This window comes from Aedes aegypti, chromosome 2 (assembly GCF_002204515.2).
Source record: "Aedes aegypti strain LVP_AGWG chromosome 2, AaegL5.0 Primary Assembly, whole genome shotgun sequence".
NCBI classification, from domain to species: Eukaryota; Metazoa; Arthropoda; class Insecta; order Diptera; family Culicidae; genus Aedes; species Aedes aegypti.
Genome location: NC_035108.1, coordinates 83,804,676 through 83,824,799, shown reverse-complemented (window position 1 = coordinate 83,824,799; position 20,124 = coordinate 83,804,676). Strand labels below are relative to the sequence as shown.

Genomic DNA, 20,124 nt, shown 5'->3' with positions numbered 1-20,124 from the left:
TTGCATTCGTATATCGTGTGGCAGGTACGAAGATACTCTATGCCCTGGGAATCGAGAAAATTTCCTTTACGAAAAGATCCTCGACCAGCGGGATTCGAACTCACGACCCTCAGTATGGTCATGCTGAATAGCTGCGCGTTTACCGCTATGGCTATCTGGGTCATAAACATTATTGTACTTCAACTCTTGGTTTGAAAAATCACACTAAAAATAAATTGAAGCTCAAGTTATTTCTGAAGCACTGTAAAAGTTCCATTCAAATCGATTCATAAAGAACTCAGATAGAATACTCTAAAGTTGACCATTTTGTATGGAAAATCGAAAAAGTTGCGAATGGTTTGTCCAATACTGTATATATCAGGTTCACAGAAATGGATCAAATGTTCACTGCATTGGCGTAGCTAGGACTTTTTTAGAGAAGGGGCCTAAGGGGGGCCTAGCATTTTTTTGTTTTACATAAGTAATGTCGGTCGCAATAATCACGATTTTCACAAATATCGAAGTTTGCATAAATTTGTATTGATTTTATGATTTTGTCTTAAATCGCTGCCCATCCGTGATTTTTTTTTATTTCAGTTTTCACTATAGAAAGCATAAAATAGTAAAAAAGCCAAGAATTTTTCCAAAGAATTCACAAGGAATCCCTTGTGATTCTTCAACGGAACTTTCCTCGGAGATTCCTCTATGAATTACCAGGGAGATTTCTGCATGAATTATTTACGAACTGTTTCAGTGCTTTCTGCTGGAAGTTCTTTACCATTTTTCATTTACTCCTGGGATTCCCACGCAGCACCATTTTCAAGATTAGTAGTTATTATTCGATAAATTTTTCCTGAAATTTCTTCAGGCTTTCTGATTTTACCAGAAAATTTCTTAAATAATCTCTATCAAATTACTTTGAAAAATCTAAAAATCTTTTGAACATTTCTCCAGAAAGGTTCTCTACATACTCACTACAGACAAATTACAATTTTTAATTTTTAGATATCGTCGAGTTGGTCATTCATAACTGAGGATTTCTAAAAAAATGGCACGAGAAATACTAGCATTCTCACCAAAACCGTCTTGGAGATCACCAAGCAAGGATTTTTTTTCCAAAAATTCTTCAGAGAGTTCACCATCAGTTTTTTGCATTTTGTATATGAAGTTCTTTCTGAAGTTTTAATTCAGATTCCTTTGATATTTTTTTCAGAAAATCTCTCGTAAATTCTTTAAGGGTTGCTTAAAAATTCGCATTCCATGACTCCCTACAGAAAACAAAACATTAAATGATTCTTCCAGGTGTTAGTCTAAGGATTTCTTTTAATATTCCACAAGATTTATACAAGCGATTAAACAGGATACAATTAGAAACATGTTCTTAGATTTACCTTTTTCTTTAGATTCTTAAAAGTGTTGCTTTTTGGAGTATGAAAAGATTTTTGTACGAAGTTCCTCGCAAAAAAGTTATACGAAGGATGAAGAAAGAACAAAGTGTTGAAGCAGATGGACAGTCAAATATAAGTGATTATTTATAAATGTTTTCTCTACCAATGAATTATAACAGGATAATTAAAAGTTGTCTAATGAATAAAAAAAACAAATTTCTCAAAAAGTTCTATCAGAATCTTGACTTAAAAAGACACGGACACCGTTTTCAGCCATTTAGCTGCACAGAATGTAACTTAACACTAGACAACGGACAAGCATGCTCCAGTGGCACAGACGAAAAACATTCCAGAAGAAAAGTTTCAATGGCTGAAGCGGGAATCAAATCCAAAACCCCATGACACGATGTGCTTAAATGAATGACGACACTAACCGCCCGGCTCACTAGACTTCTAGATCCCCCAGAGTTTTTTTTTTACAGTTATTTCGAATGAAATGTTTTAAGGTAGATCCTTACAATATTCTTTATGAACATTTTAATAAATCATTTACCCCTTCGCAGCTATTTTGCTGAATGGTTTTCCACAAATAATTTTATCGCTATTCTGATTTCAGAACCAACATTTTTTCTGGATTTAACAAAATTTCTTCGAAGGCAAGAGACATTTCAAAAACATTTTTCGTATGTAATTCGTATGATCTGGAGATTTGAATCAGAATTACCAGGCAACAAAAACCTTCGAAGAATTTCTGAAGTAATTTGTAATACATTTTGGAAATATTTCTGAAAGACTATTGATGAACTTTGTCGAAGAATTTGTAATATTTTTTGTGAAAACTATTTTAAGGAATTCACAGAGACATATCTTGCAGAACCTTCAGTAAAATATTTCAGCATAAGATTTGACAAAACCAATTAACTTTTGAAAGGTTTAGTTTATTATGTACTATTGAGTCCGAGAACATATACCGGAATCAATTTGTGTATACAAAGTAGGCGTATAATAAATCGTTGTTGTTCTTCAGAAATTTACCTTGAAATTATGAACAAATCTGACAATATTTGTTGGCTAATTTTCAATAGATTTGTAGCAAGAATTCTGAAACCATCCTTCGATATTCCAAGAGAAATTTGATTACCGTAAAACGGGGTAACTTTGATAATGCGGGTAACTTTGATAGTGCGAGACCCACAACATACTAAACAAAATAACAAAGTTTCTGTTAATCAGTTAAGCAAAACGAATGCAAAAGTGAAGAGTATTATTATGACGCTTCATGTCAAAGCTATTTTCGTTGGAATCAAGTACATTTGAGAATTTTTATGCAAATATTAAAAATTTGTTAGATTTTAGCATTTTTGAAACGCTTACAAACAATCTGTTCTACGATCATTATTTGATGAAGTCATAATGAGTTCGTCACTTATTTTTGAAAGCCTAGTTTTAGTAGAACATGAATTCGGTCTCAAATCTCTTAGCGAAACCCATTTTTACAAACTGGGGTCATTTTTATAATCTAAGTAAGAAATTTCCATTTAGCGTTAAAAGCCTAGAGGTATGCAAAGCCCTATAAATGTTCCGTAATTGATTCAATTTTGTTCGATTTGTACTCCATTATCAAAGTTACCCCAAAACAGAAAACCGACTTTCGATTATATGAAAAAATATATATCTATTCAGAATAATTCTTTTGGCAATCTATCAACTGCAATCAATAGTTTGGATGCCAGTACTTGTTTTAAAAATATAAATTATAATTCTTTGAAACAGTATGCATAAATATTCAAGTTTTCTTCGAAAAAACTATCAAAGTTACCCCGTTTTACGGTATACTAAATACTTCAGGGAAAATCGACGAGTGGCTTCATAAACGTTGCTACATTGTTTTTGGAAATTAGTCAAATATTTTTTAGATTTTTTCAAGAATTTAAAACATAATAAGTTTTCTTGTAAAAGTGTAGTTGAGAATTTGAGTAATGGGTTTATTCATAAAACAACTTCATAAAATTGAAGCAAAATCATAGAAAGAATGTATTGTTGTAATAAAAAACTGTGGTCGATTTGGTTAAACTTTTTTACACCAGTTGTCTGTCATTCATCTGAAAAAAAAAACAACTTAGCCAGGTTTGAATTCCTTGAAAAGATCTAAAAAATTAAAAGAACTTAGAATTTTCTTTAGTAATTTTCACTTTTTTTCAAATTGATTCAGTAGATTTTTCTTCACGTTAGTATGAAGTGACCAGACGTCCCGGATTCGAGCCATCTGTCCCGCATTAGCAAGCGTACCGGAAAACGTCCCGAATGTGATCAGTTTATCAACAATAATTGATATATAATTATTTAAAAGTCATGCCGAGATTTTTAACAATTAGGGATGTTCCTTATTCTCATGGTAGACAAATTTTACAAAAAAAAAAATATATAGGGTAAATGATGGCTTCGGCACCCTGAGGGTATTTTCGGCAACACTAACTTATCGTCCTTGTTAGAATTTATCTACTGAACAAGGGTTACCTTCAATGTACTCAACATGTTCCTTGAACTATAATCTTCCATATAAATCACATTCTTGACAAAAATATTATATAACATAGGTTTTATCATTAAATGAAATAAATGCTTACGAAATCATCGTCATTCGTGAGCTGCCGAACAGAACAACACAAGAACAGCTTAGGAAAAACTCACCACTTCGAAGGGTCCAATCCTCCGCTCCAATGCCAATTTTTTCACAAAACCTACGCACCGATCACTTATGCACAATTAAACTTTTGATTGGTCTATAAAACACTCGAAAATACTTAATTTTTATGCTTCAAATCACAAGTAAAAATTAATGAACTTTGTTTTCCTCGGCAATCACTTTTTATTACTGCACCAGGTTGCCAGAAAACCATATTCAATTGCGATGTAATTATTATGCACGATTTAAATTCACAGAAAAGATCGAACACAACTAATTAATTTATTGGAATTATGCAACAAAGCATGCATGGGTAATAATTGAGTCTTTCAATGCCTTCCTTATTTGAAGATTGGAGCGCATAAACTTCAAAATACTGAGAAACATATAAAATATACGTCTTTTAATAGGTTAACTATTTTAGCAACACTCCTGTTGTTCTACCAGGCAATTAGTGGATGATGTAATTGTGTCAAATCAAAAGTGAGTAGATTTGAAAAGGGTCTATTCTGATTTTCTCATACACTGAGAAGAATATGAACCTTAAAAATTACTGGCAAGGTTTGGATTTGATCCGAATTAGCTGATTGAACCATATTCGGAGAGTGATATTCAGCAGTTCAACATTGAGACTGGCGGGCAGTAAAATCTTCGTCGCCAGATGCAAAATCGGAAGAGAGCAGGATCCTTTCCGGGGACTATTCGTAAAATCAATCGTGGAGCACCACAGCAGCTTCCGGCAAGGAGATGAAGGGGATGTTGTGATCGTGTAGGGTTCCGTATTGGTAGAAGACCATGAATCCGTCCCATGAAGCTACAATGATGGCCATTTTCCGAGAGTCCTTATAATTCTGTTGACGGTGAGGACCACAATTTGAAAAAAAAAAAAAAAATGCTGCTCATTTTTTATATCGAGGAAGATTCGCGATTAGGGCTTATCTGACTAATCAATAACAATCAATGAGAAAAAAATAAATGAAATTCTCAAATACAATTTTTAGTCCTAATTGAAGAAAATATAATCAAACTTAAGCCCCTTTTATTTAATTTACGTTAAATAAATCTATTTTCAAAACTCCTATGAATACCACACATATCTATTCTATTTGGTTCTAAAAATATCTTATCATGTTTCGCCGAAAACGTGCTGGAGAATGCTAGTACAACCCAATCTTAAAAGCCTGTTATAGATATCATTTTCAATATAGCCTGTTAGGTGCTTTACGCCAATGTCAATAATTAAATTATCGCTTGTTTGTTTCGCCCGAATCGCGAAGCACCCCGGATATGAGCGAGCGAGTCAGTTTTGTTGTGTGCTGGGATTTGACATTTCATTATGTCTACAAACATTCAATGCAGGGATGTTACTGATCGTTGAGGAAAAATCTAAACTTTGTATTCCCATAGGGTTGAAACAACTGTGCCGCACGACGGTATTCACCTCAAATTTGGTGAATACATACATTTTCAAAACATTGTAAGAAAATCAGGAGTGCATCTGCAAGCGTCAATAATCATAAAAAATAATCGCCTTTCGAAGAATGGGGGGTAATGTTTGACGGAAATGGTCTATTATTACACTATGTCAAACTATATTATTGAACGAAAAATTCCAGAATTATTCTTCAGCAGCTTCCGATTTTTATCTGATTTAATAGAGACAAAGTTGTTCTTATAAAATCTTCATTTGACAAAATTGACATTAAACTGATCCACCGGTAGATTCTGTCGATACGGACAAAAGAAGTAACTCATCCATCCCGACTACAATTAACAATAGCGCTCGATCCCCCGTGGAGTCGATTTGGATGGATGGAAGGATGGCGACATCGTATCGCTACAGTAGGTACTGCTCAAAACCTTACTCTGAGATGGATAAGATGAATGGAGATGAAAATGCGCGCCACCGACTACCGATGACAACGAAGAACAAGTAGGGTAAACGCTCCCTTAGTGGAGGTAGCTCCAATAGCGGAGGTAGTGTGTTTTGACATGTTTCGTACTGATAAATAGCTGTGTGATATTCTTATATGATGTATAATGCGAAAAAGATACGAGCAATTGATTTTTTATTTTCCTTTTTCTATATAATTTCAAATATTACATACCACTGTGTTTTATTTTGTCGATTTCATGCGCTTTTTTAATAGCGCCCAAACCGTTGATTTTAGCGGTATAGTTTGTTCGGAGCAGTTATATTGAAGGGCATCTTTTGATGCAGAGTTCTATGATCTATCCACCTAGCAGTGAGATACAAAAACTTTTTTTTTTGCAATTTCTTACCGTAATAGGCTGTTTTTCATCACGCTAATCTGTCATGAGACGGCTTTCTTTCCTGAACTGAAGTATGCAGGAATAGTCATTACGCAACTGAAACCAGTGCTGTAATGATTCATTTCGCAACGCTTTCTCATTATGCAGCTATTTTGAGTTGTGTAATGAATCATTACACAACTATTTTTCAGAAATTGTAAAATAATGGTGAATTCATTCCGATATGATTTCTGATGCCCTCAAGTAGTCTTCAACGAAATTGCAAAAAATGTTGTACGTAACTCGTTGCAGAACTCGATTTTTACAGCACGAGTCGTACTTATCCTACTCGGCAAGCTTTGTAGGATAAATTTATTACCCGTGCTGTTTTAAAAACATAGAACTTTCAGAAAACAAAATATAGTATTGTGCAATGGATTCCAGTACTAGTTTTGAAATTATAAAACCTGTAACATTAGTATTTTCCTAAGATTTTTTTCAAGAAATACAGAAAAAAATATCAATATTATACCGGATTACAGTACAAGGATGTTTGCAGGAAAGGGATCATGCACAAATTACGTCACGCTCCGAGGGGGGGAGGGGGTCAAGCCAAGCGTGACAAGTCTTACAAAAATTTCGGAGGACTCATACAAAAAACGTGACAAAAGGGTGGGGGGGAGGTGGTCAAAAAAGTTGAAATTTAGCGTGACATAATTTGTGTACCATCCCATACTTTAAATGAATTGTCATTTTCGTGTAATTTTAATGCTAGAAGGAATCGAAATCTATCGGGTGATACGTTAAAATCACATATATCGTGATTTGGTCAGCATATTTTAGCTGTTATCGCGCTCCACTAATGGTACATTCACCCTATCATCGAAGATGATGATGATGATGTTGGCGCGCAGATGACGAGCAGAGCACGGCACACGCGATATCGACGGTGGGTGAATTCACTTCGCGCTATCAGTCGAGGGCCATCCGCGTCCGCGAGCGCCGGTTTTGTACTTTTAGTGGGTAATCCCAAGGTCCTACGTCGCATCAATTTCGTTTTTTTTTCGGTGATAAACTGTTTTGGCGCTTCAACTTAACTCCTACGCGCGGTTGGTGTGTAATTACGATATTGTACTTCAATGTGTTTAATACTGTCGGATTTCGGCACCGCTGAATTAAGGTCGTCGACAGTGGACTACTGAACCGGAAGGACAACGGGTTGACCACTGCAACTATGGTTCTGAGCTGTAACCGTAAAGTGTCTCTCTGGATGTGGCCTTGGTGGTGGATCGGTTTAACGTTGTAAGTCTCGTTGGTCTGGTGTTCTTCAGATAAACGTTAGGGCGGTTTAAATTGGAGAAAAAATGTTTAGAAAAAAGTATTCTCATGCCTTTATTACAATTTTCATGATAAAAATAGAGTTTTGTCAAATATATAGTCAATTTGGTGGTGATTTAAAGGAGGCAAACACCAAACACGATATAAGTTTATATGGAAATAACTATAAAAAATGGTGAAATGTTCTAAACACGATAGATTTTATCTAAATCATCAACGGCTTTGAGCCTCCTTTGAATCCGCACTCACAGAACTCAGTTTTCATCATAAAAATTGCAAGGAAGTCGTGATTTTTAAACTTTTTGTATGTTTGAACCACCCTAATGTACGCATGCTGCTTGCTAGCTAGTTGGTGACGCGACTTCTCTCTCCCTGGAAGGCAAATAACATGTGATTCAGCATCCCAATGTTTGCTTCTATTTTTGTTTTCGGATAGTCGGGCAGGTGTATTTTTTTCGGTGGTTTCCATGCTTTTTGTAAACGGCGGATTTTAAGTTGTGTGTAGCAAAATTACGTTTCAACGTCATCAATTATAATGCAAACAAGCCCCATTTCATGGCGTCGGTAAATACGCTGGTTGGTGTTAATCAAGAGGAGATTAAATTATCACGTCGGCTTTCGGTTTAGCGCCAAAACTGGTAGGGCCAAGTGGGTAGGAGTAATGTTCGAATTTAAAAGCACAATGAACAATCGAATTGGGGAAGCCTTGAGAGTGATTTTCAATCACATTGATTTTTGTTTCCATTGTGGTAAAAGTAATTGGTTGTTATTCTGCCCGTGAATAAAAATAGACTGATAGCTAGGTACATTCATTCAACTGTACACAAAAATCTTGTTCTACAAAATCTGAATTTGATTTCGATTCAACTTACGTTACTTTTTACTTTAGAAGAAAGGTACAGTCAACCCACGCAGTTGAATCACCCACAATTTATGAATCAGCTGATTAAAAACGACAAAATTATTATCAAATTTAGCACAAAACATCACAGAATCATTTTTACTGATAAGCAGCACATAGTGTTCAGCCATTTCAATGCTTTTTATCTCAGTAAAACAGCTCTTGGTCGCGGTATGAACCAACAATATTACTAAATTCTTTTTGTACCTAGGGGAACTTACGTATTGTCGGCAGCCTAAGCAGCTGAACTTTTAAGAAGGCAATTTTACGCAACAATGGAGCACAACAATTAGCAGGAGACAACTGAACTACACTTGAGCACTCTTCGTTTATTGATAGTTATACATAAAACACTATTTTGTTCTATTAATCTTCTATTTTTCCTCACCAAAGTCACGAGGCACTTGTTCTTTTATCGGCAATGCAATTACTATTGTCGGCAACAAAAATGTTCACTTCGGCAATCCAAAACTGCGCAAAAACTATTTTATGTATTGGTAACATTTCGTATTTGTTGATAATTCCTGAAATTAAACGTCACTCATTATGTTCTACTCGTTGAAAGGGCCAATGCAGAAAAATACAGACTACACTGAGAAAAGAATTACAGTTAGAAATAAAATAGCAGAGATTCAAATTGAATACACAACGCCACTAAATTTATGCAGACTAAGGCAGTGATTCCCAAAGTGGGCGAATTCGCCCCCCTGGGGGCGTTTTTTAGTCTCAAGGGGGCGAAAATTTGTAAAACCGAATTTGGGGGGCGAAAAATCCAGAAAGGGGGCGAAAAAGCTAACATGGGAGCATTTGAAAATAATTACTCATAACCTTTGGTTGACTCTTTGGATGGATCTGAAGGTTAATCAATTTCATCGTTATATCTTTAATCATTGTCATTTTAAAATTATTATAGAAAACATTACATGATTGTCAAACTCGAAATATTTCTGTTATTCATTGCGCTTTTTAAATATCATGTGAGTTTTAAGAATGGTCAGAATTTGAAATTTTCACGAGATTTTGCAGATGCACAATATATATAAGGATCTCTTTTTGTATGTGAACTTTAAGGTTTGGAAGTTAATATTTCTGGCATCCAGCTTTTACAAAAAAAATCTACAGTGTCATTTATGATGTTTTTAATCATGTTATAAACAAATTTTGGAAAAATTTAGCCTACAAAAATCTCGTTCCAGCGATGCCAAAGACAAAAAAACTCTATTTGTAAATAGATTTGAAGAAATTTCAGAGATGCGGTGGATTTATACCTCCAGAACGTCCGAAAAATTCGAGTTTTTCTTGGTGTTAGAAAAACACCCTTTTGATAAATTGAATTGATGAATTAGTTGAAAAACGTTCTGGATTTACATATAATTTTCAGGGTTTTCGGATTGGATAAAGAAAAGCGTAAGAAACGTCAGGCACTGATTATTCACAATTTCTGAAAATTATTCCAGTAATTTTAGAAATAGCAGATAAATCACAATTCACGGGGTGAGATCTTTCAAAAACGAACAATTGCGAACAAAATCATTGCAGTTCATCCAAATATGACATATTCATGTAAAAATAAATGCGTTTGCTTGGAACATATTGCAATTGGTTCAGTTTTGGAGAACTTTGCCCCCAACTACGTCACAAGGCGCCTATGAATACATTACAGTTGTTAAATTGAAACTGGACCAAACTTTTACCGACTAAATCAGTAGCCTGTAATGTACGCAAGATATTTTTCAAATCGATATTATAATTTACAGCCCAGGTTACCGATATTTAAGAAAATAATTTTAAATGTACATAATAGTTCTTGTATTATGATTCTTTGGATATGCGAGTCGAAGACATTTTTTGTCCTTATTAAAATATTTGAATCACATATCAGGGGGGCGATTCCAGATTAAAATTGGCCTCAAGGGGGCGAAAGTTGAAAAAGTTTGGGAAGCACTGAAGGCGTCGTCCACATATTACGAACGCTCTAGGGGGAGGGGGAGTAGGCTCAAACACATTTTTTTTTCATGCAAAGACCGTTGCGGAGGGGGAATGGTCGAAAATTGTACGTTTTAGTGTTATGTCATAAATGGACACTGCCTAATTTCATTTTCATTTATTTTATCGAATAAATTTTGTATTCAATCTCACTATGGCAGCATTTCGGCTTTAAAAATTGCCATGTCATGGTAATAAACTTGCAGCAGGTGCTAATCCAACCTAGAAGTTGCAGCGTAACGTTGTGGTTAATTGATTCATAATATTGTGCTCTGCAAAAAAAAAATCCACGGAACGCGATTATTGGATTACTTGAATTTCAGAGTTGCGTTTGAATGAGTTACATGCATGCTCCTATTTGCTACTCGCACATGCGCTACAGTCTATTTAGGGTGCGGCTTATTTTTCAAAAGTTCTCAAAACCAAAAATTCGTGTACTCTTCTGAATTCGAATCATATTAGTAGAGAAACTTCGAAGTTTGAGCCAAAAATATTAAAATTTAGAGGTGCAAGCGTCTTGGAGGTGAATTTTCAAGTTATAAAAAATGGCCTTCAGGGAAGTCACCATAACTTCGGTAATTTCAGCACCATTACCTTAAAAATTATTTTTTTTTGAAAACTTTGTAGAACATCAAATTTGTGTAAAATCAAAACTAGTTTCAATAAAAAGTAGTTTACTCCAATTTTTTTTTATTTTACTGAAAAAATATCTTTGTTTGACCATAACTTCATGAATACTCAACCGATTCCAAATCTTTTTGCATGGTTTTTAAGCTTATTTAAATGTGTTCAAGCTTTGCATACACCGCATTTTACTGTTTTGACCAAGTTATTTAACATTTTAATTTTTATCAGTTAAACAATATTTTTAAAGCTGAAACTGGTTTTCTTTATTTGTTAAACCTTTAAAAAGGACTTGGCAACATTTTTTAAATAATTTTGAAACAATGATATATTTGCATATGTTAAAAAAACACACTATTCAACTTGTAATTCAAACAAAATTCTTTAGAAACATAAGTTTTATATGAAACATGTAATATTCGGCAAAAAAACTTAAATAATCCAAAGAAATTCGATTTTTTTCTTCAAAAAATCATGTTTTTGGGTAGTTTTTGTTACAAAACTAAGCAAGGTCCTTGGTTCGATTCCAGGTTGCCACGAAAACTATTTTTGTTTTCGAATTTCGGTTCCATGACGTAAATTTATGAATTTCAATCCAATTTCTTGTGGCGAATTTTCATATGGGGTTCCTATGTTTATCGATAATTCGTTTTCCTGAGTGTAGTTTGTTTGGCCCAATGTCACCTTCTCGAAGGGGTGAGTTTGGGCCAATTTTCAAATGATTCCTATTTAAAGGAAAATAATCAGATTTCAATTATTTGTTCAGCATTTGCAACGTATTCTCATATTTAACCGAACATATCAAGTCAAATTGCGAAAGTTATTTAAAAATAAATGAGAACTTACGCATTTTTGGCCAAATCTCACCCCTAACGATGGTACTTGCATAGTTGTTTTCATTTTTTTTAATGTCAAGAATTTAACCGTGAATTGAACTATTCACTGACAAGCTGAATGGCTCGATATGGTTTTGGTCTGTAAAGGTTGCTGCTCTTGAACGCTCTATCACCAAGTTATTACCGAGAGAATGAATGGTATTACAGTCCAACCTCTTTTTACGACCATTGTTTTACCGACGGTTCGTTTTACGACCACTTTTTAACGACTGAAATTCAGATTGACGACCGTTTTTATAAATGACCAATATCTTACAAAGTATTCAAAATAGAGGATCATGATGTTCAGCAAAATTGTTCAGTAGTTCAAGGGCTAGCACCACCATCACTGAATTGCGGAATTCTACCACTAGGTGATGCTAGTGAGCATGAAACATTTGTTTTGCGGTTATCTTAGGATTCTGGCCACTTAGAAATATGACGCCTTCTGCAAAGTTGTTCAGTAGCTCAAGGACTATCATTATAAAAGCTATGAGATTCAAATTTTTGCCACCAGGCGGCGCTAGTGAGCATCAAACTTTTGTTTTGCGGATATATCAGGATCCTGGCCACTCAGAAAGATGGCGCCTTCGGCAAAGTTGTTCAGTAGCTCAAGGACTATCATTTAAAAGCTATGAGATTCAAAATTTTGCCACCAGGCGGCACAAGTGAGCATGAAACCACAGACAAACAGACGTAACACTTAGAACAAATGTCGATCAAAATCATAGTCACGAGGACATGTACGCCCAATGCTAAAATCGGTGTGTTTGGCCGATAGGCCAACAGATGGCGGTAGTGTGCAAACGTCAAACACGAACAAAAACGATGCGAGCGCTGCGGGTGGTGAATCGGCCACCTACCATATTTTTGAACCGATCGTTAAAAAGGTGGTAGATGGCCAATGATGAGAGTGTGACGTCTGTTTGTCTGTGATGAAACTTTTGTTTTGCGGATATATCAGGATCCTGACTACCTAGAAAGATGGCGTCTTCGATAAACTTGCTGAGAAGCTCAACTTTGCCCAAGACGCCATGTCTATGTAGTCAGGACCAAAAACAAAAGTTTCATGCTCACTAGCGCCGCCAGGAGGAAAAAATTTGAAGCGCATAGCTTTTATAATGATAGCGCTTGAGCTTCTGAATAACTTTGCCGAAGGCGCCATCTTTCTAAGTGGCCAGGATCCTGAGACATCCGCAAAACAAAAAATATCGTACTTACTAGCGCTGCCTGGTGGGAAAAACCTTATATCTTTTGACAAAAATAATAATAGCCCTTGGCAAAATTTTGAATCGCATAGCTTTTATAATGATAGCGCATCCGCTTCTGAACAACTTCGCCGAAGGCGTTATTTTTCTAAGTGGTCAGGATCCTGAGATATTTGCAAAACAAAAATTCTACGCTCACTAGCGCTACCTGGTGGCCAAATCTCGAATCTCTTGGCCAGAATAATGATAGTCCTTGAGCTACTGAATAACTTTGCCGAAGACGCCATATTTCTAAGTGGTCAGGATCCTGAGATATCCGCAAAACAAAAATTCTACGCTCACTAGCGCCGCCTGGTGGCCAAATCTCGAATCTCTTGGACAGAATAATGATAGTCCTTGAGCTACTGAATAACTTTGCCGAAGACGCCATCTCTGTAAGTGGTCAGCATCCTGAAATATCCGCAAAACAAAAATTCTACGCTCATTAGCGCCGCCTGGTGGCCAAATCTTGAATCTCTTGGCCAGAATAATGATAGTCCTTGAGCTCTTGAACAACTTTGCCGAAGACGCCCTCTTTCTAAGTGGTCAGGATCCTGAGATATCCGCAAAACAAAAATTCTACGCTCACTAGCGTCGCCTGGTGGCCAAATCTCGAATCTCTTGGCCAGAATAATGATACTCCTTGAGCTACTGAATAACTTTGCCGAAGACGCCATCTTTCTAAGTGGTCAGGATCCTGAGATATCCGCAAAACAAAAATTCTACGCTCACTAGCGCCGCCTGGTGGCAAAATTTTGAATCTCATATCTTTAATAGGGATAGCACTTGAGCTATTGAACAACTTTGCCAAAGACGCCATCTTTCCAAGTGGTCAGGATCCTGAGATATCCGCAAAACAAAAGTTGCATGCACTCTTGTACTGCCGGTGACGCAATTTCACTTAAGCAGTGTTGCCAGCTACGACAAAATTTTGAACCCTTCATGAAAAACTGGATTACAGTTGAAGAGTATTGCTATGTTGCTAAGCATTCTATTTTTCTGTTCCGCTCAAGTTTTATGGTTTTGATCTTTTCTTTATTCTTCTTGAACAGTGCTGCCAGCCACATGAACATTTGTGATTCGGCCGACTGTATAGCACGCAACACTTCCTTCAACTTTGGTCAACATTCGGTACCGTCATCTTTGAAATTTCTTGGTATTTGCATATCACACCCCCATAAAATTGGCTCTTTTGATAACAATCGAGCAGTGTTGCCATCTATTACCAAAATATGAAAACTAGAACGGCCATTTTGGAAAGTTCTCAACCCATGCTTCAACTTTGCCGAATATCCCGAATCAGTATTTCCGCATATAGACGTTGCATTTTTCAAAAACATAATTATTACCCGGATTTTTTTTACGACCCCCCGATAACGGTCGTAAAAAGAGGTTGGGGTGTATTAAAAAAAATCCGATTGCGATGTCCCAGGATTTATTTTTTTTTGTTTTTGAATATCACTCTCCGAATATGGATCAAAATCCAAACCTTGCCAGTAATTTTTAAGGTTCATATTCTTCTCAGTGTATGAGAAAATCAGAATAGACCCTTTTCAAATCTACTCACTTTTGATTTGACACAATTACATCATCCACTGATTGTCTGTAAAACAACAGGAGTGTTGCCAAAATAGTCAACCTATTAAAAGACGTATATTTTATATGTTTCTCAGTATTTTGAAGTTTATGCGCCACAATCTTCAAATAAGGAAGGCATTGAAAGACTCAATTATTACCCATGCATGCTTTGTTGCATAATTCCAATAAATTAATTAGTTGTGTTCGATCTTTTCTGTGAATTTAAATCGTGAATAATAATTACACCGCAATTGAATATGGTTTTCTGGCAACCTGGTGCAGTAATAAAAAGTGATTGCCGAGGAAAACAAAGTTCATTAATTTTTACTTGTGATTTGAAGCATAAAAATTAAGTATTTTCGAGTGCTTTATAGACCAATTAAAAGTTTAATTGTGCATAAGTAATCGGTGCGTAGATTTTGTGAAAAAATTGGCATTGGAGCGGAGAATTGGACCTTTCGAAGTGGTGAGTTTTTCCTAAGCTGTTCTTGTGTTGTTCTGTTCGGCAGTTCAAAAATGACGATGATTTCGTAAGCATTTATTTCATTTAATAATAAAACCCATGTTGTATAATATTTTCGTCAAGAATGTGATTTATATGGAAGATTATAGTTCAAGGAACATGTTGAGTACATTGAAGGTAACCCTTGTTCCGTAGATAAATTCTAACAAGAACGATAAGTTAGAGTTGCCGAAAATACCCTCAGGGTGCCGAAGCCATCATTTACCCTACTAAAAATAGAATCGCCGAAAATGATCCCGTAGTCAAAACTCTCATAAGTATGTTCAACTATGCTAAATTAATGAATTACTCTAATGAATGCTGAATTTCCTTAGGAAATTGCCTTCCTTTAGGCGTATTTCACGGCTCAAGAAGTTTTTAATTTCAAAATTACTAAAAAAGTAAAGGACTTGTAAGAGTTTGGACTTCATATTGGGCTTTACGGGCCATGATTTGAGTAAGAAACAACATTTTGAATGTTACCGATCATTATTTAGATGGATGATTAATGTTATATCAGCAAAATAAAAAAATAAACTGCCTGAAACATTTTTTAAACGTGCTTTAAGGTGAAGATAAATCGAAGCCAAACCTCAAATTTTCAAGAGCACAAATCTGGAGAACCAAACATCCGTTTAAGCCGAAAACTTAATCGATTGGTCACTAGCTGGTGGTGACCAATCGAATAAGTTTTCGGCTCGGCTCTTGAAATTAAAAGGTTTGGCTCCAATTCATCTTCACCTTAAATGTTTCAAAGATCAAAATGCAGTATACTTTTACGAATGATAGGTGCCAGTACTTGTTTTAAAAATATGAAGTTTGATTCATCTGCATTTTCAAATGAAATATTTAAGAAATATTCAAAAAACTGATCAATGTTTCCACGGATTGCAGTGCTAATGCATTTCCATGATTTTGGAAAAAAAACTAATTCTTATGAAAAAAGTTATTTAGGGGAATTATAGTCTTATTTGACCATTGTTATGTTGAATAATTTATGGACAAATGAAAATCCTAAATTTGTGAGGACCAAAAAATAAACAGTATAGACGTAAACAAATTTAATTACACCTGATAGCTGCTTTCTAATTTTGCTATAAAACAGGGTATTGCTTTAGCAGAAGGACCAAAAGCAAAGAGTGGGAAACGAAAGAACTGGTTTGCATCCTCCCTGATTGATATCAATATCAATTGTTTGTCAGTTTTATGACAACTTATGTTGCACGTAAGTTTCTTTAGATTAACTCGCAGGCTGAACTGTTTTCTCTTCTATCAGACACATGGAGAAATAAAAGGTATTCACACATCATCTTCCAAATAAACATGCTCCAGAATAAATCCACAAATTCAATATTCACAAGGCCCTAGCAAAAAAAAATCCAGCAATGTCATGCAGATTCTTGAAATACTTGGTTCCGGTTCACCCCCGGATATAATTGAAGTTGTCCAAAGAGGTGTTCTTGTAAACAAATAAACTGCAAAATGCATTTAATTGCAAAATAATTGAAAGTAAACAACTGATTCATAAATCGTGTTCATATTGATTCATATTTGTGGACAACTTTTTAGCCGATTAATAAATTGTGGTTTTAGACCATGTTCAAATCTGGGTGCTGCGAATTGAATCCCTTTTTATTTTCAAGCAAATCTTGAAACATGCTTCTTGTGAAGAATTGAGTTTGTCGTATTAGTCCCTCAAACGTCACTTTGAGTTCTCTGTTTATCAAATTTCGCTCTCTGATCTCTCTCTGGAGAGCTTGAATGCGTCCTAGCTCGAATGACTTTCTCATTGTGAAATCGGCTAATAGTGGGTCTGCTAGAAGTCCGTGGATCTGTTCCATTTTTATGTGACAGTGCCTTTGGATTACAACGCTGAGTTCGTTCAAAAGTTGCCGGAGCAGCAATTGAAAGTATCATGTCGATGGTTTTATTTTTCCGGCCGTAGCATACCCCCTCAATCAAGAAGGTGGGCTAATAAGATGTATTAACTCGATTCCTAGCTTCAAACCGAATAACATCGAAAACGATGATTCTGATTAATCAATTTCGGAAACACCGATGGCGTCAGCATCTCGAACGCTTTGATTTTAAAGATTATTTGGGTGGCCAAAAGCCAAAAGGAGAAGAAGTACTCAACCGACAAAATGTTGCGCATGGAGTGTCAAGTACTTTTCCTTGTGTGTATATTAGGTTACACTGTTGTTGAAATAAGTCTTAAATATTATTTAGACTATTAAACAATTTGTTGCAATATAAATAAAATAACAAAAATAAATATATTTTTTATCTCTGAGATTACAATACTTTCTCACGAGATCACATTACTCTCTCACAAATAACATAACCATAATCTCGAATGTTTGGCTCCGACATTCAGGCTCCCGCTTGGCAAGCAAATTGAGTCAGACCGCAGCACCCAGGTTCAAATAAATAAAATTTTCAAATGTTTTCAACCATTTTAATGACAATATTGTGCATGAACTGCAGGTATACATCCTACTTTACCATTCGGCATTAATTTCATAGAAAAATATTGTTTATTTTGCTCTCTATAATTTTTCAAATTTAAGCAGAGCCTTGAATGATTCATAACTGTGGGACCAGTGTATGCAATATCGGCAGATATAGATATGTTTGCCAAATTAAGTGTAATTGTGGTAACATTATGCTACAAAATTATGTAGCCGGCGGGACTTGAACCCACTACGGTAGACTGAAGCTACTGACCATGGACATTTGCACGGGATAACTATTTGACGTTTTAGCGGTGCCGTGTTATTTATGTGACCATGGCAAACAGTGATTTCGGCATCGCTCAAACGTCATATTAGTGAACACGTGCATCGGTCCATTGCAGCATCCCTAAGCTCCTCGATCACTCTAGTGCAATATACCACACTTATTCCTCACCATATCTACAGTGGCTCAATTTCATATTCGTACAGGATACTGTTTTCACATCAAGTTAGTAAAAAACTATTAAATAATGTATTGAGTTTAAAATACTTTATCCACATTGCAGGCAATAGTTGTCATCTATTATTTGCCAATCACATAATGTTTCCATTTTCATTCATCTTTGGATAATTGGAAAAGTATTGAATTTATGTCAAAAATTCACCCAATTCCATATTCGTACACCTACCAAAATTCAAACATACAACATTCAAAATAAAATTTAAAAGCTCTATTTGATTGCTGAAGTGCTTTATTATGATGTTCAGATGTAGTGAAGCACTTTTATACAATTTATTAGCGGACATATATGAAATTTAGGTAAAATTATGAGAAATGCCAGCTTTCCAATGATTTTTGCTAAAAAATCCAATAATTCGAACTATAACATTAATTTTGGTCACTGACTCCAATCTATTAATTATATTCGTGAGCTCTGATAGAAACTTAGTTGAAATATATAGAGTAAAGTGGGGCAAAAGTTCGAGTGGGGTAAGAGTTTCTTTTTAAGATTTCTAGCTCAATTCAAAACAAAACTTATAAATGTCATGGTGGTTCAAATGCTACCCAGACAACCAGAAATCACATGAAAGTTCACGTTACAACACCAAAACACCAAGCATAAACTCGTCAGTTTGATGAGTTTCCTCGCATAAAACACTTTTTTTCTGAGTTCGTTTGTACATTTTGTTTCGTCTCGTGCACTTGTACAAAGTAAGTCGCATCAATTCGTAGCAGCTGTCAAATCAACATTTGTTATCATAAGTTAAGTCGCATAAGATCACAGGTTGGTTCGGTAGAATATTTATACACTCGCATTGTATGTTATTATTCATCACATAATATATGCACGCATATCGCCTCCACTTTTGTACGTAGAAGGCCTTTTCGCAACATCTTATAAGTGAAATTTTGCACATATAAAGCCTCCAGGTGATTTCGTTATACGTACATTTTGGTTGTCTGGGTAGTCAAGTAAGAGACTTTCACTCCAAAAATCATAAAATTCGATGGAGATTTGGAAAAGTTATGGCTATTTGTTGTTTTTTGACGTGAATATTGTAATTTTTGGTCATACTTTCGTTGCATGGAACCAATTGGAGAAAAAACCTTTTTCAGTGGATACGAGTAACTGACACTGAAGAAGACTGCAAGTGGTAGTCGAAATACGCGTATCTGTCAAAGATAAGCATTTAGGAGCGGAATTAAAAGGTACACGGTACTCCATCTACTTTAAAGTTTCTCTACCTTTTTCAATATTTTATGTAAGGGCGTTTCTAGGCCTATCATAAGGCTGCTTTGAGGTGTATTAGTTTTTGCATAAATGCTTGGAAACAATTTTTGGCCCATAGTGGGGCAAAAGTTCGAATCAGCGGGGCAAAAGTTCGACCCATGTATAAACTCACGGAAAAATTTGCAAATTGCCTAAAATCTACATATTATCTTCAAATTTAGCAAAATTTGTCTGATTGTGCGAAAACTGTCACCAATATTTTATATTTCCTCTTAGTTTTGCGAAAAACTGCTATTTTTGAGTATATTACAATTAACCCGGTTTTGGGTAATTTTTTGATGGAAATTTAGTGTGTATTTTTCGGCAAATTTAAGTTTACGGCTGGTGTAAAGTATGCCTGTCATAAAAGTATCGATATTTTGTGTTTTAGCCAGCGAACTTTTGCCCCACACTAGATTCTAACTCTTGCCCCACCGGTGGGGCAAAAGTTCGTTTATGACAATCAATTTTGAAACTGTTATAACTAAAAATGGGTAAATATTTTGACACAAGTTTGTTCAGCAAAATTATAGCCAATA

General features: G+C 35.4%; 1 protein-coding gene across 1 annotated transcript in view; it reads left to right on the top strand.

The window, feature by feature from the left end:
- The first annotated feature begins 7,264 nt into the window (after nt 1–7,264).
- LOC5568317 (protein singed wings 2) overlaps nt 7,265–20,124 on the top strand; it is a 32,630-nt gene continuing 19,770 nt past the window's right edge. Inside the window, exon 1 of the mRNA XM_001652144.2 lies at nt 7,265–7,608. Within this exon, the coding sequence (XP_001652194.1) occupies nt 7,541–7,608 (68 nt within the window). The 5' untranslated portion in view covers nt 7,265–7,540. The remainder of the gene's footprint in view (nt 7,609–20,124) is intronic.